The sequence below is a fragment of the Labrus bergylta genome, chromosome 22 (genome assembly GCF_963930695.1).
Source record: "Labrus bergylta chromosome 22, fLabBer1.1, whole genome shotgun sequence".
Taxonomy (NCBI): domain Eukaryota; kingdom Metazoa; phylum Chordata; class Actinopteri; order Labriformes; family Labridae; genus Labrus; species Labrus bergylta.
In genome coordinates, this window is record NC_089216.1 from 15,333,124 (window position 1) to 15,357,822 (window position 24,699).

General features: G+C 45.8%; 1 protein-coding gene across 1 annotated transcript; it reads left to right on the top strand.

Annotated features, from left to right (window-relative positions):
- Positions 1 to 1,590: 1,590 nt before the first annotated feature.
- Positions 1,591 to 24,209, top strand: LOC110005808 (mucin-17). The gene is made up of 13 exons (XM_065950983.1): positions 1,591 to 1,966; positions 3,254 to 15,493; positions 15,579 to 15,694; positions 15,934 to 15,995; positions 16,105 to 16,150; positions 16,234 to 16,280; positions 16,800 to 16,921; positions 18,111 to 18,173; positions 19,320 to 19,491; positions 19,951 to 20,106; positions 20,482 to 20,564; positions 22,058 to 22,305; positions 22,471 to 24,209. The coding sequence occupies exons 1-13, from the start codon at positions 1,891 to 1,893 to the stop codon at positions 22,513 to 22,515; spliced, it is 13,476 nt and encodes a 4,491-aa protein (XP_065807055.1). The 5' UTR covers positions 1,591 to 1,890; the 3' UTR covers positions 22,516 to 24,209.
- Positions 24,210 to 24,699: the final 490 nt, after the last annotated feature.

A 24,699-nucleotide genomic window follows, 5' to 3' on the forward strand; every position in this document is an offset into this window, starting at 1 on the left:
ATCTAGATAAACAATGCCCTTTGACCAGCAATAACTGGACGGATACTTCAACTGTGGAGAGTTTATTTTTGGACTGTTTGCTTTGGCTGCCTGAAACGCCCCATCGCCTCCTCGCTCTACCACCGCAACAGAAATACAAGTCTTAGGCACATATACAGATATGGGTTAGGTGGTTAATATATATATCAATACATGTGTTTTTTATAACCATTAGTTGCAGATAAACTCCTGCACACTGTCTTTATTGTACAAAAAAGTTGATGTTTTTGTGTAATTTAGACGGTGCTCTCTCTCTTCCTCTTTAGGTTAAAAATATGAGATTTTTTGTTAAAGCTTTGTTTCTTTTTGATGCGATCGGTCATTAAAATCACAGAGATCGTGTTGAAAAGTATCAAAGTTTCAAAATGCTTGACCTCCTAATCATCTCTCCAGAAGCTCAAAAACATCTGTTCTTTAAAAATAAAAATAATTAAGAAATAAAAAATGTTTTTAAACTGCAAAGTCCAGATATTTGAAGGCTATTAAACTGAAACATAATCAGCTTCAATAAATATCCATGTAATTGCCCCTTTCTGCATTCATACAATAACATAGTCATTCATGATTTGTCCGGCTCAATACCGCACAATACAGCCAATCAGAGCAGACGATACTGGTCTGTTAAATGCCTCACTTTTCTTTTTAAGGCTGGATGCCAAATTCCCAGCTTTATGAAATTAAAACAAGGCGGCTGTGACTCTGTGGTAGAGTCTGTCGTCTCTTAACCGTTGTGTCCGATGTGTCGTGGACAAGACACTTAACCCCAAGTTGCTCCCACTGCTTCGGCTGCAGCGTGTGAATGGATGAGTTAATACTGGTGTATTCTTTACACAGCAGCCTCTACCATCAGTGTGTGAATGTGTAGGTTTGACCTGCGGTGTAAAAGAGCTTTGAGAAGTCAGAAGACTAAAAAAGAAATAAACAAGCTCAAGTCCATTTACCGTAACTGTTTATTGTTTATTGTTATCGGTGAGAACAGTGAAAGAAAACAGCCTGATATTGGACACTTTTTAAGGAGAGATCTGAGCCTGCTTCCTTTCACGATGTATTTGCAGCCGTGATATTCATGTTTTTACTGATACTGGTGTTAACACGTTCATTTTAAGGTTCATTTGCCTCAAACAGCATCCTTACCTCGTGCAAACTGCAGTTCTTCTAAGAAATATTACAAAGTTGTGGTCATGAAACATGTAGGTTTCATGAATCCAAAATCACAGACCTTTAGTCGGTACCTTCAAAGGTCTCCAGCACCTCTTTGTTATAATTATATTATATAGAGCAACCAAACGAGTCCAGAGTAGTTTAAAACTGAAACATTCAACTTAAAGTAAACAGGTGCCACATGAAGATGATTGGTAATTGTATGTATTTCCTTAAAGTAAAATATTTCAGGTGAGATTTATTTCCAAAGTCTTTCATTTCATTAACACATTTGTTGACCTCTCGCTTCATTCTGGGTGTTGTCGTCTTTAACATCCTCAGCAGTGACGCAAACTGATGCTAATCACTACATGGTTAAAGGACTATAAAACAGACGAAGGGACACACACACCCACACACACACACACACCCACACACACACACACACACACACACACACACACACACACAGGAAAGGTGTGTGAGTGGAATAAAATTCAGTCAAGGTCAAATGTTTAATACCACACTGCGTGTTCTGAAGAAATCTTATCTGTGATGCGTCCTGTCCAGTGTAGCAGTAAATCAAAACTTAACGTGTTCAAAACTTATATTTATTTATTTACGTATTTGTTAAATGTTCTGACAATTTGGACTCATTGAGCACTGACACACACACCAGGGAGGTTTCAGCTGCTGGAATGTGATCGGGTGATGGCGCTTTCTTCAACTTTTGTGATTATTTTCTTTGCACTCATCTGCTCTTCCTCTGCTGGCAGAACTGCTTACGGTAAGATAATATATAAGACAATATATTTAAAAAAGACCTCCCCTTTCATTGAGTTCATTGTAGTAAAAAGTATTCATTAAATATTTCATTAATCCTGGAGGGAAACTGCAGTGTTGGAGTGTTAAATCGGCCAAATCACATAAATCATATAAAGCACATGTGAGGTAAGAAATACAAATAATTACAAACTAAAACTATAACTTGAAGTATATGAGTAAATATTCCCAATTTAATAATAATTTAGATATTTCCAGATTTCCATAACTCTTGGACAGGGCAAAGATACAAAAACACAAGTGCTAAATCTTGTTGTGGTCATCTTACATGTGGTCATATCCAGGATTTTATAAATACTCAGGTCGTCAGGTGGTTAAGGTGGTGTTAATGTTGCCTGTTAAAATATTTAAGATTCATTCAGTTTTTTAAAAATTCTACATTGATTTAAATACTTTTTGTCGTTGAGTGTCATAACATGATGATTTAAAAACTTTGTACTAAGATTGCTTTCAAGTCAGTTGGTCGTATTGAGTTCTTTAAATGTTTTATTTGTTTTTCTGATTCTTAGAATAGGGCTTCATGACTTAAAATGATTGGGATCTCATTAAAAACTTTCAAATGCATGTTTAACTCTGAGATTCAACATGGAAACTCCAAGTCAATTCTGAAAATTCCCAAGAAAAGGGCATTACCTTTTACTTACAATCAATAACTTGCTTAGAAACCTTGTTCCTTTGTCAACTAAAGCTCCTGTGCTAGCGACATAACCTCGATCAATCCCCTAGTTCTCTGATTTTCCAGTCTTGACACCAACAAGCTAACTAGCTTACTGAAAGAATTCATCTAGAGAACCAAAAATAATTCCATGAAAGAATATGAATAAAATGGATTGCAATTTTGTTAACAATAAGTGAACAAGTGGGACATTTTTTTATTTTGGGGCAATAAGCAGTGAGTTCTATCTACAGACCAAAGAGCCTACCAAGTTCACGATTGCATACGTTTAAAGTATCTTCTGAAGAGCTTGTCTACCGTAAAATGACATGATTCCATTTTGGTAAAAATGTAAATTGAAAATTTAAGCACGTAAAGAGGATGTCAACAAAAGATTACGATTCGGATTCAAAATCTTTATTTTCTCACAAGGAGAAATGTGTTTTGCAACAGGACCACAGAGAAGACTAAAAAAATAAATAATTTAAGTTAATCCAACAAAAAAAATGGTTTAAAACTTTTGTGAGACAAACAGGACTAGATAAACTCACCATATTCAAACTTTTTCTACAACAGCGCTTAAGAGTGGGCCAACTGATGGCAATCCCACATCTCAGAAACATGAGAAAAATGAGGTGATGAATGAGTTTTCAAGTGGGACAACTGAAGGCACCCTATATATTGATCAGCCTGGCACAACTGAGGCAAAAAGTGGACAAACAGAGGGCACGCCCACAACTGATCAGCCTGGTACAACTGATGCAACAAGTGGACAAACAGAGGGCATGCCCACAACTGATCAGCCTGGTACAACTGAGGCAACAAGTGGACCTACTGAGGGCACACCCACAACTGATCAGCTTGCCACAACAGATGCAACAAGGGGACCAACTGAGGGCACGCCCACAACTGATAAGCCTGTCACAACTGAGGCAACGAGTGGACCTTCTGAGGGCAAACCCACAACTGATCAGCCTGCCACAACAGATGCAACAAGGGGACCAACTGAGGGCACACCCACAACTGATCAGCCTGGTACAACTGAGGAAACAAGTGGACCTACTGAGGTCACACCCACAACTGATCAGCCTGGTACAACTGAGGCAACAAGGGGACCTACTGAGGGCACACCCACAACTGATCAGCCTGGTACAACTGAGGAAACAAGTGGACAAACAGAGGGCACCCCCACAACTGATGCAACAAGTGGACAAACAGAGGGCACCCCCACAACTGATCAGCCTGGTACAACTGAAGCAACAACTGTACAGACAGAGGGCACCCCCACAACTGATCAGCCTGGTACAACTGATGCAACAAATGGACAAACAGAGGGCACCCCCACAACTGATCAGCCTGTCACAACTGATGCAACAAGTGGACAAACAGAGGGTACCCCCACAACTGATCAGCCTGGTACAACTGAGGCAACAAGTGGACCTACTGAGGGCACACCCACAACTGATCAGCCTGGTACAACTGAGGCAACAAGTGGACCAACAAAGGACACCCCTACAACTGATCAGCCTGGTACAACTGATGCAACAAATGGACAAACAGAGGGCACCCCCACAACTGATCAGCCTGGTACAACTGAGGCAACAAGTGGACCTACTGAGGGCACCCCCACAACTGATCAGCCTGGTACAACTGAGGCAACAACTGGACCTACTGAGGGCACCCCCACAACTGATAAGCCTGGTACAACTGAGGCAACAAGTGGACCTACTGAGGGCACCCCCACAACTGATCAGCCTGGTACAACTGAAGCAACAACTGTACAAACAGAGGGCACCCCCACAACTGATCAGCCTGGTACAACTGATGCAACGAGTGGACAAACAGAGGGCACCCCCACAACTGATCAGCCTGGTACAACTGAGGCAACAAGTGGACCTACTGAGGGCACTCCCACAACTGATCAGCCTGGTACAACTGAAGCAACAAGTGGACCTACTGAGGGCACCCCCACAAGTGATCAGCCTGGTACAACTGATGCAACAACGGGACCAACTGAGGGAACTCCCACAACTGATCAGCCTGCCACAACAGATGCAACAAGGGGACCAACTGAGGGCACGCCCACAACTGATCAGCCTGCCACAACAGATGCAACGGGGGGACCAACTGAGGGCACTCCCACAACTGATAAGCCTGTCACAACTGAGGCAACGAGTGGACCTAATGAGGGCACACCCACAACTGATCAGCTTGGTACAACTGATGCAACAAGTGGACAAACAGAGGGCACCCCCACAACTGATCAGCCTGTCACAACTGATGCAAAAAGTGGACAAACAGAGGGCACCCCCACAACTGATCAGCCTGGTACAACTGAGGCAACAAGTGGACCTACTGAGGGCACACCCACAACTGATCAGCCTGTAACAACTGATGCAACAAGTGGACCAACAGAGGGCACCCCTACAACTGATCAGCCTGGTACAACTGATGCAACAAGTGGACCTACTGAGGGCACACCCACAACTGATCAGCCTGGTACAACTGAGGCAACAAGTGGATCTACTGAGGGCACCCCCACAACTGATCAGCCTGGTACAACTGAAGCAACAAGTGGACCTACTGAGGGCACCCCCACAAGTGATCAGCCTGGTACAACTGAGGCAACAAGTGGACCAACAGAGGGCACCCCCACCAGTGATCAGCCTGGTACAACTGAAGCAACAAGTGGACCTACTGAGGGCACCCCCACAACTGATCAGCCTGGTACAACTGAAGCAACAAGTGGACCTACTGAGGGCACTCCCACAACTGATCAGCCTGCCACAACAGATGCAACAAGTGGACAAACACAGGGCACCCCCACAACTGATCAGCCTGTCACAACTGATGTAACAAGTGGACCTACTGAGGGCACCCCCACAAATGATCAGCCTGGTACAACTGAAGCAACAAGTGGACCTACTGAGGGCACTCCCACAACTGATCAGCCTGCCACAACAGATGCAACGGGGGGACCAACTGAGGGCACACCCACAACTGATAAGCCTATCACAACTGAGGCAACGAGTGGACCTACTGAGGGCACACCCACAACTGATCAGCCTGGTACAACTGAGGCAACGAGTGAACAAACAGAGGGCACCCCCACAACTGATCAGCCTGGTACAACTGAGGCAACGAGTGGACCAACTGAGGGCACTCCCACGACTGATCAGCCTGTCACAACTGGGGCAACGAGTGGACCTACTGATGGAACACCTACGACTGATCAGCCTGTCACAACTGAGGCAACGAGTGGACCAACTGAGGGTACCCTCACAACTGATCAGCATGTCACAACGGAGGCAACGAGTGGACAAACTGAGGGCACGCCCACAACTGATCAGCCTGTCACAACTGAGGCAACGAGTGGACCAACTGAGGGCACCCCCACAACTGATCAGCCTGTCAAAACTGAGGCAACGAGTGGACCTACTGAGGGCACCCCCACAACTGATCAGCCTGTCACAACCGAGGCAACGAGTGGACAAACTGAGGGCACGCCCACAACTGATCAGCCTGTCACAACCGAGGCAACGAGTGGACCAACTGAGGGCACCCCCACAACTGATCAGCCTATCACTACCGAGGCAACAAGTGGACCAACTGAGGGCACCCCCACAACTGATCAGCCTGTCACAACCGAGGCAACAAGTGGACCAACTGAGGGCACTCCCACAACTGATCAGCCTTTCACAACCGAGGCAACAAGTGGACCAACAGAGGGAACTCCCACAACTGATCAGCCTGTCACAACCGAGGCAACAAGTGGACCTACTGAGGGCACTCCCACAACTGATCAGCCTGTCACAACCGAGGTAACAAGTGGACCTACTGAGGGCACTCCCACAACTGATCAGCCTGTCACAAACGAGGTAACAAGTGAACCTACTGAGGGCACTACCACAACTGATCAGCCTGTCACAACTGAGAAGACCAGTGGGCCAACTGAGGGCACTCCCACAACTGATCAGCCTGTCACAACTGAGAAGACCAGTGGGCCAACTGAGGGCACTCCCACAACTGATCAGCCTGGCACAACTGGGGCAACAAGTGGACCTACTGAGGGCACCCCCACAACTGATCAGCCTGTCACAACCGAGGCAACGAGTGGACCAACTGAGGGCACCCCCACAACTGATCAGCCTATCACTACCGAGGCAACAAGTGGACCAACTGAGGGCACTCCCACAACTGATCAAACTGTCACAACCGAGGCAACGAATGGACATACTGAGGGCACTCCCACAACTGATCAGCCTTTCACAACCGAGGCAACGAGTGGACCAACAGAGGGAACTCCCACAACTGATCAGCCTGTCACAACCGAGGCAACGAGTGGACCAACTGAGGGCACTCCCACAACTGATCAACCTGTCACAACCGAGGCAACAAGTGGACCAACAGAGGGAACTCCCACAACTGATCAGCCTGTCACAACCGAGGCAACAAGGGGACCAACTGAGGGCACTCCCACAACTGATCAGCCTGTCACAACCGAGGCAACAAGTGGACCAACAGAGGGAACTCCCACAACTGATCAGCCTGTCACAACCGAGGCAACAAGTGGACCAACTGAGGGCACTACCACAACTGATCAGCCTGTCACAACTGGGGCAACAAGTGGACCTACTGAGGGCACTCCCACAACTGATCAGCCTGTCACAACTGGGGCAAGAAGTGGACCTACTGAGGGCACTCCCACAACTGATCAGCCTGTCACAACTGAGAAGACCAGTGGGCCAACTGAGGGAACTCCCACAACTGATCAGCCTGGTACAACCGAGGCAACAAGTGGACCTACTGAGGGCACTCCCACAACTGATCAGCCTGTCACAACTGAGAAGACCAGTGGGCCAACTGAGGGCACTCCCACAACTGATCAGCTTGTCACAACTGGGGCAACAAGTGGACCTACTGAGGGCACGCCCACAACTGATCAGCCTGTCACAATTGAGGCAACGAGTGGACAAACTGAGGGCACGCCCACAACTGATCAGCCTGTCACAACCGAGGCAACGAGTGGACCAACTGAGGGCACCCCCACAACTGATCAGCCTATCACTACCGAGGCAACGAGTGGACCAACTGAGGGCACTCCCACAACTGATCAGCCTGTCACAACCGAGGCAACGAGTGGACCAACTGAGGGCACTCCCACAACTGATCAGCCTTTCACAACCGAGGCAACAAGTGGACCAACAGAGGGAACTCCCACAACTGATCAGCCTGTCACAACCGAGGCAACAAGTGGACCAACAGAGGGCACTCCCACAACTGATCAGCCTGTCACAACCGAGGCAACAAGTGGACCAACTGAGGGAACTCCCACAACAGATCAGCCTGTCACAACCGGGGCAACAAGTGGACCTACTGAGGGCACTCCCACAACTGATCAGCCTGTCACAACTGAGAAGACCAGTGGGCCAACAGAGGGCACTCCCACAACTGATCAGCCTGTCACAACTGGGGCAACAAGTGGACCTACTGAGGGCACTCCCACAACTGATCAGCCTGTCACAACTGGGGCAACAAGTGGACCAACTGAGGGCACTCCCACAACTGATCAGCCTGTCACAACTGGGGCAACAAGTGGACCAACTGAGGGCACCCCCACAACTGATCAGCCTATCACTACCGAGGCAACAAGTGGACCAACTGAGGGCACTCCCACAACTGATCAGCCTTTCACAACCGAGGCAATGAGTGGACCAACAGAGGGAACTCCCACAACTGATCAGCCTGTCACAACCGAGGCAACAAGTGGACCTACTGAGGGCACTCCCACAACTGATCAGCCTGTCACAACTGAGGCAACAAGTGGACCTACTGAGGGCACTCCCACAACTGATCAGCCTGTCACAACTGGGGCAACAAGTGGACCTACTGAGGGCACTCCCACAACTGATCAGCCTGTCACAACTGAGAAGACCAGTGGGCCAACTGAGGGCACTCCCACAACTGATCAGCCTGTCACAACTGAGAAGACCAGTGGGCCAACTGAGGGCACTCCCACAACTGATCAGCCTGTCACAACTGGGGCAACAAGTGGACCTACTGAGGGCACCCCCACAACTGATCAGCCTGTCACAACTGAGGCAACGAGTGGACAAACTGAGGGCACGCCCACAACTGATCAGCCTGTCACAACCGAGGCAACGAGTGGACCAACTGAGGGCACCCCCACAACTGATCAGCCTATCACTACCGAGGCAACGAGTGGACCAACTGAGGGCACTCCCACAACTGATCAGCCTGTCACAACCGAGGCAACGAGTGGACATACTGAGGGCACTCCCACAACTGATCAGCCTGTCACAACCGAGGCAACGAGTGGACCAACAGAGGGAACTCCCACAACTGATCAGCCTGTCACAACCGAGGCAACAAGTGGACCAACTGAGGGCACTCCCACAACTGATCAGCCTTTCACAACCGAGGCAACAAGTGGACCAACAGAGGGAACTCCCACAACTGATCAGCCTGTCACAACCGAGGCAACAAGGGGACCAACTGAGGGCACTCCCACAACTGATCAGCCTGTCACAACCGAGGCAACAAGTGGACCAACAGAGGGCACGCCCACAACTGATCAGCCTGTCACAACCGAGGCAACAAGTGGACCAACTGAGGGCACTCCCACAACTGATCAGCCTGTCACAACTGGGGCAACAAGTGGACCTACTGAGGGCACTCCCACAACTGATCAGCCTGTCACAACTGAGAAGACCAGTGGGCCAACTGAGGGAACTCCCACAACTGATCAGCCTGGTACAACCGAGGCAACAAGTGGACCTACTGAGGGCACTCCCACAACTGATCAGCCTGTCACAGCTGAGAAGACCAGTGGGCCAACTGAGGGCACTTCCACAACTGATCAGCCTGTCACAACTGGGGCAACAAGTGGACCTACTGAGGGCACCCCCACAACTGATCAGCCTGTCACAACTGAGGCAACGAGTGGACAAACTGAGGGCACGCCCACAACTGATCAGCCTGTCACAACCGAGGCAACGAGTGGACCAACTGAGGGCACCCCCACAACTGATCAGCCTATCACTACCGAGGCAACGAGTGGACCAACTGAGGGCACTCCCACAACTGATCAGCCTGTCACAACCGAGGCAACGAGTGGACCAACTGAGGGCACTCCCACAACTGATCAGCCTTTCACAACCGAGGCAACAAGTGGACCAACAGAGGGAACTCCCACAACTGATCAGCCTGTCACAACCGAGGCAACAAGTGGACCAACTGAGGGCACTCCCACAACTGATCAGCCTTTCACAACCGAGGCAACAAGTGGACCAACAGAGGGAACTCCCACAACTGATCAGCCTGTCACAACCGAGGCAACAAGGGGACCAACTGAGGGCACTCCCACAACTGATCAGCCTGTCACAACCGAGGCAACAAGTGGACCAACAGAGGGCACTCCCACAACTGATCAGCCTGTCACAACCGAGGCAACAAGTGGACCAACTGAGGGCACTCCCACAACTGATCAGCCTGTCACAACCGGGGCAACAAGTGGACCAACTGAGGGCACTCCCACAACTGATCAGCCTGTCACAACCGAGGCAACAAGTGGACCAACAGAGGGCACTCCCACAACTGATCAGCCTGTCACAACCGAGGCAACAAGTGGACCAACTGAGGGCACTCCCACAACTGATCAGCCTGTCACAACTGGGGCAACAAGTGGACCTACTGAGGGCACTCCCACAACTGATCAGCCTGTCACAACCGAGGCAACAAGTGGACCAACTGAGGGCACTGCCACAACTGATCAGCCTGTCACAACTGGGGCAACAAGAGGACCTACTGAGGGCACTCCCACAACTGATCAGCCTGTCACAACTGGGGCAACAAGTGGACCTACTGAGGGCACTCCCACAACTGATCAGCCTGTCACAACTGAGAAGACAAGTGGGCCAACTGAGGGAACTCCCACAACTAATCAGCCTGGTACAACCGAGGCAACAAGTGGACCTACTGAGGGCACTCCCACAACTGATCAGCCTGTCACAACTGAGAAGACCAGTGGGCCAACTGAGGGCACTCCCACAACTGATCAGCTTGTCACAACTGGGGCAACAAGTGGACCTACTGAGGGCACACCCACAACTGATCAGCCTGTCACAACTGAGGCAACGAGTGGACCAACTGAGGGCACGCCCACAACTGATCAGCCTGTCACAACCGAGGCAACGAGTGGACCAACTGAGGGCACCCCCACAACTGATCAGCCTATCACTACCGAGGCAACGAGTGGACCAACTGAGGGCACTCCCACAACTGATCAGCCTGTCACAACCGAGGCAACGAGTGGACCAACTGAGGGCACTCCCACAACTGATCAGCCTTTCACAACCGAGGCAACAAGTGGACCAACAGAGGGAACTCCCACAACTGATCAGCCTGACACAACCGAGGCAACAAGTGGACCAACAGAGGGCACTCCCACAACTGATCAGCCTGTCACAACCGAGGCAACAAGTGGACCAACTGAGGGCACTCCCACAACTGATCAGCCTGTCACAACCGGGGCAACAAGTGGACCTACTGAGGGCACTCCCACAACTGATCAGCCTGTCACAACTGAGAAGACCAGTGGGCCAACAGAGGGCACTCCCACAACTGATCAGCCTGTCACAACTGGGGCAACAAGTGGACCTACTGAGGGCAATCCCACAACTGATCAGCCTGTCACAACTGGGGCAACAAGTGGACCTACTGAGGGCACTCCCACAACTGATCAGCCTGTCACAACTGAGAAGACCAGTGGGCCAACTGAGGGCACTCCCACAACTGATCAGCCTGTCACAACTGGGGCAACAAGTGGACCAACTGAGGGCACCCCCACAACTGATCAGCCTATCACTACCGAGGCAACAAGTGGACCAACTGAGGGCACTCCCACAACTGATCAGCCTTTCACAACCGAGGCAATGAGTGGACCAACAGAGGGAACTCCCACAACTGATCAGCCTGTCACAACCGAGGCAACAAGTGGACCTACTGAGGGCACTCCCACAACTGATCAGCCTGTCACAACTGAGGCAACAAGTGGACCTACTGAGGGCACTCCCACAACTGATCAGCCTGTCACAACTGGGGCAACAAGTGGACCTACTGAGGGCACTCCCACAACTGATCAGCCTGTCACAACTGAGAAGACCAGTGGGCCAACTGAGGGCACTCCCACAACTGATCAGCCTGTCACAACTGAGAAGACCAGTGGGCCAACTGAGGGCACTCCCACAACTGATCAGCCTGTCACAACTGGGGCAACAAGTGGACCTACTGAGGGCACCCCCACAACTGATCAGCCTGTCACAACTGAGGCTACGAGTGGACAAACTGAGGGCACGCCCACAACTGATCAGCCTGTCACAACCGAGGCAACGAGTGGACCAACTGAGGGCACCCCCACAACTGATCAGCCTATCACTACCGAGGCAACGAGTGGACCAACTGAGGGCACTCCCACAACTGATCAGCCTGTCACAACCGAGGCAACGAGTGGACATACTGAGGGCACTCCCACAACTGATCAGCCTGTCACAACCGAGGCAACGAGTGGACCAACAGAGGGAACTCCCACAACTGATCAGCCTGTCACAACCGAGGCAACAAGTGGACCAACTGAGGGCACTCCCACAACTGATCAGCCTTTCACAACCGAGGCAACAAGTGGACCAACAGAGGGAACTCCCACAACTGATCAGCCTGTCACAACCGAGGCAACAAGGGGACCAACTGAGGGCACTCCCACAACTGATCAGCCTGTCACAACCGAGGCAACAAGTGGACCAACAGAGGGCACGCCCACAACTGATCAGCCTGTCACAACCGAGGCAACAAGTGGACCAACTGAGGGCACTCCCACAACTGATCAGCCTGTCACAACTGGGGCAACAAGTGGACCTACTGAGGGCACTCCCACAACTGATCAGCCTGTCACAACTGGGGCAACAAGTGGACCTACTGAGGGCACTCCCACAACTGATCAGCCTGTCACAACTGAGAAGACCACTGGGCCAACTGAGGGAACTCCCACAACTGATCAGCCTGGTACAACCGAGGCAACAAGTGGACCTACTGAGGGCACTCCCACAACTGATCAGCCTGTCACAACTGAGAAGACCAGTGGGCCAACTGAGGGCACTTCCACAACTGATCAGCCTGTCACAACTGGGGCAACAAGTGGACCTACTGAGGGCACCCCCACAACTGATCAGCCTGTCACAACTGAGGCAACGAGTGGACAAACTGAGGGCACGCCCACAACTGATCAGCCTGTCACAACCGAGGCAACGAGTGGACCAACTGAGGGCACCCCCACAACTGATCAGCCTATCACTACCGAGGCAACGAGTGGACCAACTGAGGGCACTCCCACAACTGATCAGCCTGTCACAACCGAGGCAACGAGTGGACCAACTGAGGGCACTCCCACAACTGATCAGCCTTTCACAACCGAGGCAACAAGTGGACCAACAGAGGGAACTCCCACAACTGATCAGCCTGTCACAACCGAGTCAACAAGTGGACCAACTGAGGGCACTCCCAAAACTGATCAGCCTTTCACAACCGAGGCAACAAGTGGACCAACAGAGGGAACTCCCACAACTGATCAGCCTGTCACAACCGAGGCAACAAGGGGACCAACTGAGGGCACTCCCACAACTGATCAGCCTGTCACAACCGAGGCAACAAGTGGACCAACTGAGGGCACTCCCACAACTGATCAGCCTGTCACAACTGGGGCAACAAGTGGACCTACTGAGGGCACTCCCACAACTGATCAGCCTTTCACAACCGAGGCAACAAGTGGACCTACTGAGGGCACTCCCACAACTGATCAGCCTGTCACAACCGAGGCAACAAGTGGACCAACAGAGGGCACTCCCACAACTGATCAGCCTGTCACAACCGAGGCAACAAGTGGACCAACTGAGGGCACTCCCACAACTGATCAGCCTGTCACAACCGGGGCAACAAGTGGACCTACTGAGGGCACTCCCACAACTGATCAGCCTGTCACAACTGAGAAGACCAGTGGGCCAACTGAGGGAACTCCCACAACTGATCAGCCTGGTACAACCGAGGCAACAAGTGGACCAACTGAGGGCACTCCCACAACTGATCAGCCTGTCACAACTGGGGCAACAAGTGGACCTACTGAGGGCACTCCCACAACTGATCAGCCTGTCACAACTGGGGCAACAAGTGGACCTACTGAGGGCACTCCCACAACTGATCAGCCTGTCACAACTGGGGCAACAAGTGGACCTACTGAGGGCACTCCCACAACTGATCAGCCTGTCACAACTGAGAAGACCAGTGGGCCAACTGAGGGAACTCCCACAACTGATCAGCCTGGTACAACTGGTCAGCCTGTCACAACGGGGGCAACAAGTGGACCTACTGAGGGCACTCCCACAACTGATCAGCCTGTCACAACTGGGGCAACAAGTGGACCTACTGAGGGCACTCCCACAACTGATCAGCCTGTCACAACTGAGAAGACCAGTGGGCCAACTGAGGGAACTCCCACAACTGATCAGCCTGGTACAACTGAGGCAACGAGTGGACCAACTGAGGGCACGCCCATAACTGATCAGCCTGTCACCACTGAGGCAACGAGTGGACCAACTGAGGGCACGCCCACAACTGGTAAGCCTAGCACAACTGAGGCAACGAGTGGACCTACTGAGGGTACCCCCACAACTGATCAGCATGTCACAACTGAGGCAACGAGTGGACAAACTGAGGGCACGCCCACAACTGATCAGCCTGTCACAACCGAGGCAACGAGTGGACCAACTGAGGGCACCCCCACAACTGATCAGCCTGTCACTACCGAGGCAACGAGTGGACCAACTGAGGGCACACCCACAACTGATCAGCCTGTCACAACTGAGGCAACGAGTGGACCTACTGAGGGCACTCCCACAACTGATCAGCCTGTCACAACTGAGGCAACGAGTGGACCAACTGAGGGCACTCCCACAACTGATCAGCCTGTCACAACTGGGGCTACGAGTGGACCTACTGAGGGCACTCCCACAACTGATCAGCCTGTCACAACTGAGGCAACAAGTGGACAAACAGAGGGCACTCCCACAACTGATCAGCCTGTCACAACTGAGAAGACCAGTGGGCCAACTGAGGGAACTCCCACAACTGATCAGCCTGTCACCACTGAGGCAACAAGTGGACCAACTGAGGGCACGCCCACAACTGATAAGCCTGGCACAACTGAGGCAACGAGTGGACCAACTGAGGGCACCCCCACAACTGATCAGCCTGTCACCACTGAGGCAACGAGTGGACCAACTGAGGGCACGCCCACAACTGATCAGTCTGTCACAACTGAGGCAACAAGTGGACAAACAGAGGGCACTCCCACAACTGATCAGCCTGTCACCACTGAGAAGACCAGTGGGCCAACTGAGGGCACACCCACAAGTGATCTGCCTGGCGCAACTGATCAGCCTGGCAAAACTGAGGTAACAAGTGGACCAACTGAGGGCACGCCAACAACTGATTTGCCTGGCACAACTGAGGCAACAAGTGGACCTACTGAGGGCACTCCCATAACTGATAAGCCTGGTACAACTGAGGTTACAACTGTACCTTCAACTACACCACCTATCACTCCAACAATTCAACCAACTACCCAATCCACTACTCGTAAGCCTTTAATTTGCAAAAACGGAGGAACTGACAATGGTTACAACTGCTCATGTCTCATTGGATTTATTGGACCTGTCTGTGAAGATGTTGAAGTTGCTGTTGAGCCAGGTAAATTAAATAACTATAGTAAGACAACATTATTTTAACTTTATTCTTCACTGATATTTAATGAAATATTTCTATGTCCATACAGATACAATCAACAGAACAGTTGTGGTTAATATAGACATCAATGAGGAATATATTGATGAATATGAGGATGAGGAATCACAGGAATACAAAGAATTTGTTGGAAACTTCACCAGCCAGGTGAGATACATGGCTACAGAGTATTAGTCTGAAGAAGCACAAACAATAACAGGACATCCGTCCATTTAAAGAGAAATAAAAGATTATTCTCCAAAGAGATGTCTAATTGGATTTAACCTAAATGTTTTATTTATATCACTGTGTATTTTCTTCTTGTATTAAATAAAAGGAAAACACAATTATATGACCTAAACTAATATCATGAAGATATTGATATTTTATTATGTCACTATTTTCAGATGGAGGAATATTACAAAACAAGGATAGAAAATGTTAAAGAAGTGGTGGTCATAAGTGTCAGGTGATGTACTTTTCATTTTTTATAATCAATTTTAAAACTGTTTTTAAAACAACTGGTTTTGGTGGCAAATCTTCTTCTCCTTAAGATTGTTTCTCTTGTTCCTTTATAGCCCAGGAAGCCCATTGGGCAGATTATCAACCAACATTGTGGAAGAGGTGAATAATTTAAAAAAATATTGCCAATAGTTCAGAGAAAAGATCAAATAAAATGTAACTGGGTTTTTTTCATACCATTTCAGATACAATTAAGGGCTGAAGGCACAGATCTCACACCAACAAGAGTCGGGTAAGTAGAGAATGAAATGTCCAATGACATAAAGATGTACTGGACTGTATTATGGCTGTATCACAAGTTGACTTTGAAGTTTTTACATCACTCAGGGCATTTGATCTCAATTACCACGCTTGTCTTATCTGGAAAATTTGTGTCTGCTTTATCAATAGGTGTCAGCTTTTACAGATACTGTATATGTATTATCAAATGAGACAACAAATCCAGCTGTACTGCTTATTCTACCAGCGGTGTCAACAGTTACATTTAACTAGATTTAAAATGCTTAGGTGTCTCACCATGAAGCTAGTTTATCATCATCTGACTTATTGCAACTTAAAATATAATTTATTTTTAACAATATTTAACCAGGAAACAATAAAACAAATGAAATTGTAAAGAGACTAAAAATAGACAGAGCATTCTGATAATCTCAGCAACATCTCATGTTTTGAATTGTGTTATTTGTTGCATTTTTGAATATTTTCTTTTAAAACCAACTGAAACTGACATATTGAATTCTCTCCCCATCAGTGTTAATGTCAAACATGATGTCATCCTGGCAATTCCAAATAACCCTGATTATGAGGATAAATATGTGAATAATACTGAAGAAATTACGGAGGCTGTTGGTGACCTTGTTGGCTGCACTCTAGGTAAGAGAGACATTTCCCAATAGTGTGTGCACATGAAAACACAAGATTAGAAAAAAAACAATCCTTTATGAGGATTTAGAGCTTGTGATAAGGATAAGGAAAGTCCAACTAGTAGTGGTTGATGTGCACACACACTGATGTAGTTTTCTTTTTACATCAACATCATGTTTTAACATGTTAGCATGCTAACATTGACTTCTTAACATAGACTGTGTATCAAATGTGGAGGTAGCTACCTTGATGTGACTTTGTTGCATAGCTGATGGTTTGTATCCTGAAGTTTGGCATTTTTACTCAATCTTTTCTGGTTTTTGGTGCCAGAAGGAACCGTATTTGGAAAAAGGGGTGGAGCTGGGGAGGAGGGAGGGAAACCCTTGCTCTTCTTGCTAAGTCTTCAGCTACAGCTACCTCAGAAAGCAAGGTGCATCTGTAATTTTAGTGTTTGTGATATTAAATTGGACTCTAAACAAAATGTGTTTACTTTAGAAAATAAATAGCTGAGTCCTCAGAATGTTTTCAAGTAAATCGGACATTACACAAGATATTTTTCAGGTCACCATTGTAGCAGCTTGTCAATCACAGGTAGCCCCTCCAACTCCTCGCCTGCTTTCTGGTCTCTTTGACTTTAAATTTTACCATTATTTATTAAATGAACATGAAATTGTTTTGAAGAAGACTTGAAACCGGAGATTGAGATCATAAATTCATAAAACAGACTCAGAAACAGTTTTTTCCACAGGCGGTGAAATGCCTTACCGTCCATCTGTGTGTGCTGGAAATGACTGGAGCTGCTAAATTGTTTCTCGTTGTTTTTATAGCAATGACAATAAAGATATATTCTATTCTATTCTAGGAAAATGTTTACTGAGGTAATAAATCACCTGACTATAGAAACATTTTATCATAGACTTCTTCACAATCTGAATTCTGTTTACAACCAGTGGAGACGCCTCCTCTTGGACATTGAAGAAAATTAATAATGATGGTGTCATCTTTTGAGAACCATTCTATTAGATAGTAGGGGGAAAAAAAACTTGTTGATTAGGGTTGGAGAACTTGTTGGTGCTGTGATACAAGCATGGGTAAATAAACGGCTGATACCAAAGAAATTGAAAAATAATAATAATGTAAATGTAATGTACACAATTTTAATAAACTGATTGTTATCTTTTTGTTTTTTAATTTTCAGACTGTCCGAGTTTTAATGTCACAGTGAAGCCGACAGTGACGCCTACAGAACTAGATCTTCAATGTCAGTATCTCCATAAGTCCTGTATTTGTTTGAAAATGTGTATGTGGGTGTGTGCATGTGTGTGTGTGTGTGTGTGTGCCTGTGTGTGTGTGTGTGTGTGTGTGTGTGTGTGTGTTTGTGTGTGTGTGTGTGTGTTAAGCTTAAAAGAATGACTCAAAGGATATGTTAACAATTTAAATTCCTTTGAGAATCTTCTTTATAGACTGAGCATGTGACATAATTTGAATATTATTTGATTGGAAAGTGATTTTCATTGTTCAGGTTCCACAACATAGAATGAAACATGTTGCTCATGGTTTGTAGCTATCTTCTAGTTTTCAATTCTAGCCCCTTATTTGTTTTAAACAACAGAGTAATTTACAAAAACACAAAACTCTCAGCCATGAACTGGCTAACAGAATTAGCATTGCGATAATTTTAACTTATTACTAAATAAGTATACTCAACAAACATCACCACATGCACTCTTACTTCCAGACATATGTTTCCTCTGTGGAGGCAGCCTCACGCTCGTCTGGTCTGCTGCTCTGATCCATCTTTATAAACAGTCAATGCTCTGATCCAGTGACGCTGCATGACTCGCTCTTTATGTCTCAGTTCATGGGACATGTCTCTCTGCTGCCTCCTTTTGGGTGGTGGTGTGTAATGCGTTCATTTTTCCAGCGCCCATCGAAGCTCCTATCTCTTTTATTGAAGAGGAGCAAATGAGCAAATGATAACGCAGGTCAATGGCGGCCCTGAGCACTGGACCAGAGCTAGCACTCAAGACCAGAAACACGTCACAAGTCAGTAACTTTAGACACGCAGAACGGTTTTAAATCTATGTTTTTATTGCAGATTATACTTTTTATACAATAACTACACAAAATGTACTTTGCAGTTCAGACGATATTAAAAACTGATTTTAAAAATCTTATCCGTGCTAAATGGTTGAGTCGCCCTAGTGCCCTCTATTGACCAGCCGCCACTGCTTCAGATGTTTAAATATTACATTTAATAATAAACAGAGGTAATGTATCTAGGACATGGTGGTATTTCTTTAACGTGTCCTGCTGGTGTTATAAAGAAGCCATAACTGTTTTTGCATGCACACTGCTTATCGAGTGTTTTCATCCTCTTCTTCTTCTTCTTCCTGTCTTTCACCAGCGGTCTGTGAAAGGCTGAATGAGGATGCAGATGTGACTGATTTCTACCAGGCTGCGGAGGTTAATAAGAAGGTAACCTGTGTGACTGCCTGCCATCAGAAACACGATAAGCATAAAACATGCTACAACAAGGGAGTGTGCAAAGTGTTTAAAGCCACCGGGCCACTCTGCCAGTAAGTTTTACTCCGCTGTCACACAGTCCTGTTTCTGTCTCCCTCTGCTGCATTGTTTCATGTTGATATTTTTATTTTTACGTCTTCACAGTCTGATGAAAGAGGCTCTTGTTAAATGGATAATACTTTCAGCAATGAGCAGCTGATTTTAACACTTTGAAAACCTCATGTGGAGCTTGTTGTTGCTTCGTTAGCATAGCTAGGTATCCCAGGATGCTTTGAGCAGCACCCTCATGTTTAGTTTAAACATGGAGATTAAATATAATAATTTAAAAATATTTTTTACATTTAAGATATTTGAATTAACATGATCAGTGCCAGATATTTGTATCACATGATCTAATTCCCGCCTTCTTATCTGTTTGATCAGAGGAGGTTTAGTTTGAAAGAGAGTTTAAACTGTTGCTTTTTGTTCCTCCCCGTCTCTTTAGTTTAACATTCTTCTCCTTCCTCTTTCAGTTGTGTGGACTTGTCCTCCACCTGGTACCTGAGCGATGACTGCAGACTGCCCATACAGAGGACGCCGTTCTTTGCCGGGCTGAGTGTGACGCTCACTGTTCTCTTGGTGCTGGTGGGATTCCTGGCGGCGTTCGTATTAAGGAACAAACAGAGGAGGTGAGATTCTCACCGGTGGTAAAATGTTCCTACACTTTAGCTTTAGCTTAGCTGTCATGATGTTATTTTCATCTTACTTTTCAGGTTGTTCAGCATGGCAATCATTTTATGATTAATCAAACTTATTTGTATAGCACCAATTCATAAAAATAGTTTTCTAAAGACTCTTTAAAAAAAGTAACAGCTTTCAATTATTATATTTCATTCTCTACATTTTCAACTATTTCTTATTGCATATCAGTTTTCAGAATTTCAACGCATTTTCTGCAAGGAAATGCAATTTTTCTAGTTGTGTTAAATTTTACTTTTTTCATACTGCAGGATAAATGTTTATTCTCGTAATAAAATCTGACTGTTTCTCTGCTTTGTCTGCAGATACAAAGACATAAAAGACAAGCTGGTGAATCAGTGGCTGAACGAGGACTTTGAGTGGTCCAGATCAAACATTGACGGTGATGGTAATGCATTTATTACACACGTACACACAATCACACACTCGCCCAAGGGACAAACCGTGGACTCTTCTTCTTCAATGACCAAGTGTGGGCTTCTAAGTCTAAAACACGTAAACACCTATAGTAGAAACTAGAAATGACACGGAGGTCCCCTCAAGATAGATATATATATATATATATATATATATCTACACACAAGTACACAAACACACACATTCTCTCCCTCTGTGAGTGTTGTTGCAGCAGTTGTTAGAATTACGTTTTTACTGCAGACGTTTTAGGAGTGTCAAGTTTTAGCACCACAATAACAGGGTTTATATAGAGAAAAAAAAGCAATGATATATTTGGTCTTAGGGCTTTGGAAATGCCAATGTTGGTTGTGATTATCTGTTAAGTTTAACATTGAGAAAATTATAAACCTAAGAAATAAGGGAAGGGAGTGCTACAGGGAGTGTTTGTGTGCTTTGTGGACTCGCAGAGGCAGGTCTGAAGTTCACTGGGAGAGGTTTCAAGGTTAGGTCTAATCAGGGTTAGGTCTAATCTACAGGTTATCATCATGCAGTATAAAGGGAGGACATACAACAAAAACTGGTGTATAAACACGCTATGGAAACAGTATCAAACTATTGACTAATAAAGATTAAAGTCTTAAAGCATATTAGACTTTTACATGTCAGGATGGAAAAGACTGATAGGTACAAAAAGTTTAGAGATTGTTGTTGTAGATCTGCTCGGCCTGCAGCAGGTAAACAGACTGTAACATCTGCAGCAGGTAAACAGACTGTAACGTCTGCAGCGGGTAAACAGACTGTAACGTCTGCAGCGGGTAAACAGACTGTAACGTCTGCAGCAGATAAACTGACTGTAACGTCTGCAGCGGGTAAACAGACTATAACGTCTGCAGCAGATAAACTGACTGTAACATCTGCAGCGGGTAAACAGACTGTAACGTCTGCAGCGGGTAAACTGACTGTAACGTCTGCAGCGGGTAAACAGACTGTAACGTCTGCAGCGGGTAAACAGAATGTAACGTCTGCAGCGGGTAAACAGACTGTAACGTCTGCAGCGGATAAACAGAATGTAACGTCTGCAGCAGGTAAACAGACTGTAACGTCTGCATTAGGTAAACAGACTGTAACGTCTGCAGCAGGTAAACAGAATGTAACATTGTCATTTTAGTCCCTGACAGGTTCAGATTGTTATTCTGTGTGTGACAACATGACAGAAAGTATCCCTACAGAGGAAGATGATGTTTTAGCCACAAACAGCTGTTACATCACTGTCTACAAACGCACCACACTAAATTCAGAAAAACAAAGATTTATCCTCACAGGACACAGAGGGATGTTGGTTTACTGCTGCCTCGACCAGTTTGTTTATTTGTTTGACTTAATGTTTAAATCGGTCAGTTTTTTTGCTACACAAAATTACATGATAAAGGTAATTTACTCTGTATGTGGTCTTTAAATTAACCCTTTCTTTTGTTCTAATTTCAGAAGTTTACGGAAACCCCACATTCACTCAGAGCGAAGCAACCGTCCACTTAGAGGACCTAGATGTTTACAGACAACCTCTACCTGCCTACCAGCCGACGCGTCCATCTTCACAGATTGACTACAGACAGTCAGCGGGCATGTTCCCCCCGTCACGACAAGCTCACAGACACATCACTCCTTCTAATATTTCTGGATACTCACAGTCTGCTGGTCCAGCCCGTCAACTCAGAAACTCAGTCAACCAGCCGGTCAGTTTTTACATCCACTCCAACACACAATCTTTTGCTCTGAGTGATAATCTCGGTCTCAAGATAAATTTTAAATGTGAAGAATCTCCATCCTTCCACACTTTTGATTATTTTATTGATACGTTAACGTCATGTTTATGTTTCTTTCTTTCTTGCTCTTCACAGATGAGGATCAACAGGCCTCAGATCAGGACGTCCTGGGATGTCTGAGTGGCACACCAAGAAACTTTGTCTTAGAAAATATAACTGTAAATAAACAAAGAGTTATTTAAGTGCCTTAGAAAAAGAAATGAAAAAGAAACAAGAAAACATGAAAAATGATTTGCAGTGTTCAAAAAAACAAATTCACAGTCTATAGATCTCATCTGCGCTGCAGCAGATCTGCAGGAGTGACGATTATTTATTTTTCATTCATCATCATGAGTAACTCTTTTCCAATTACACACCGCCATTTGAAGTATTTTTAAAAAATGAAAGCATACACATCAATATTTTGAGTTGCTTAGTGCTGTGCTCATGTTGGATTAGTGTTGAGTGTGTTGAAAAGGTTGTAAGTACTATAACCGCTAGTACAGTCAAGACCTACTCTTTCTGTAAATCGTCTGCTGCTAACATTTGTTATGATTTGGCGCAACCGATCACAATCGATATCTGATGTTAAAATGTGTCTGGACTTGTTCAAGTTTACCAAAGAGAGGCAGTTGTTATTATTTGTATTATTATTAGGCTACAAATTAGTTTTTGAATATTGTTATTTATTTTATTTCTATTTATATGTTAATTGACCAGGTTTGACACATTCAGATTAAAGATCTCTTTAACAAGGAGACCTGGCAGCAATTCAAAGTTACAATGATAACAAGCAAAAAGGTTGAAGTAACATTAAGGCCATCAGATCAGAAAAAATAAGAAGCTGTTTGTAAATCTGTGCCAATTGAGGGATAAACTATGCAATTTACTTAAACTGTGTGCATTGTTTCATAAACATTGTGCACAGATTCATATAATCTGCTACTGTTCTGTAAACTGTGTGCATTCATTTAGAGCCCATATGCACGGATTTGTAAACTGTGCAAGGATTTGGGCAATCTGTGCTATCAGCCACTGATAGCAGATCTGATTTTAAGCCTCGCACATGGATTTGTGAACCGTGGGAACTGATTTACAAACAGCTTTTTTTTCTTAACTGAGCTTTCAGGGGCTCAGTATCCCGTGGAAGTTTTTGGCCGCAACACTTTCTTTCCTAATTTATTTCCATTTTTTAGAATAACAAATGGCCAAGAGTCCAAAGAACAAAGGTATTAATTACCATCCTTCACCAAGATTCAGAAAGAGACTCAACTCCCCACCCCTCCACCCCCCCCCCCCCCCCCTCACACACACACACACACACACACACACACACACACACACACACACACACACACACACACACTACACAACCCATGGATTTTAGTACACCATTATTTTCAAAGCCAAAATTCCTTGTAAGTCATCATTCTTGGGTTCAATGTTGTTTACAAGTCACATAAACTGCTTTGAACTAAAAGTATTCCAAACTCTGCTATTCATCGTTATGCTGATGAGTCTCTCTTTTACTGATCTGAAACTATAACTTGTCTCTCTCCTCTTTCTTAATGTTGAAGAAAACTTTGGTCCCTGCAAACCTTCCGACTGCAGGTTAAGAAATGATTGTGGTGGTCTATACAAACCCTGACTTCGGATCTAAACACACGTTGAACATAAATGAAAGACATAAACAGAGAAAACAGCCGACTACCAGAGTCAGGCCATACTCTGTGAACTAGGTATTAGTTTCATTTAGGATCTGATTTTATAACAGTAAATGTTGTTTATTGCTTTTGATGCACTTTATGTTAATAAAAGTTCATAACTTAAAAGACTCTCTAGATTTCTTTTGATGATTAATAACTGAAATGAGATGATGTACAAGGGTTCCTGATCAAGTTTGAACAATACAGCAATTTATTAAAACTAATAACAAAGAAAAAAGAATTATTTGACCTGTATCTGAAACATTTTGAACCAGTTACTTAATTTGAACTTCAATTTGTTTGCTTGATTTACTGATATATTTCTTTTCAGACAATTAATGTAGGAGGTTTGTTAGAGGAGACTCAAATCATATGATGTCTGTTCTCATTATTTTCCTGAGGGAAAGACCTTCTTTATCAGAAACAAAAACCCAACAAGTATCCAAAGTTTGATGATTTAGAAATCAATCACAAAAAAAACTGAATAAACACACGAGCTGGTTATTAGGATCATGTTTTAATGTGCAGATTTGACTTTGCAATAAAGTCTCAACCGTAATGATGAAAAATGCAAAACAGAGGGTGTACTTACACTGTGCATCCACTGAGGGGCGCTGTA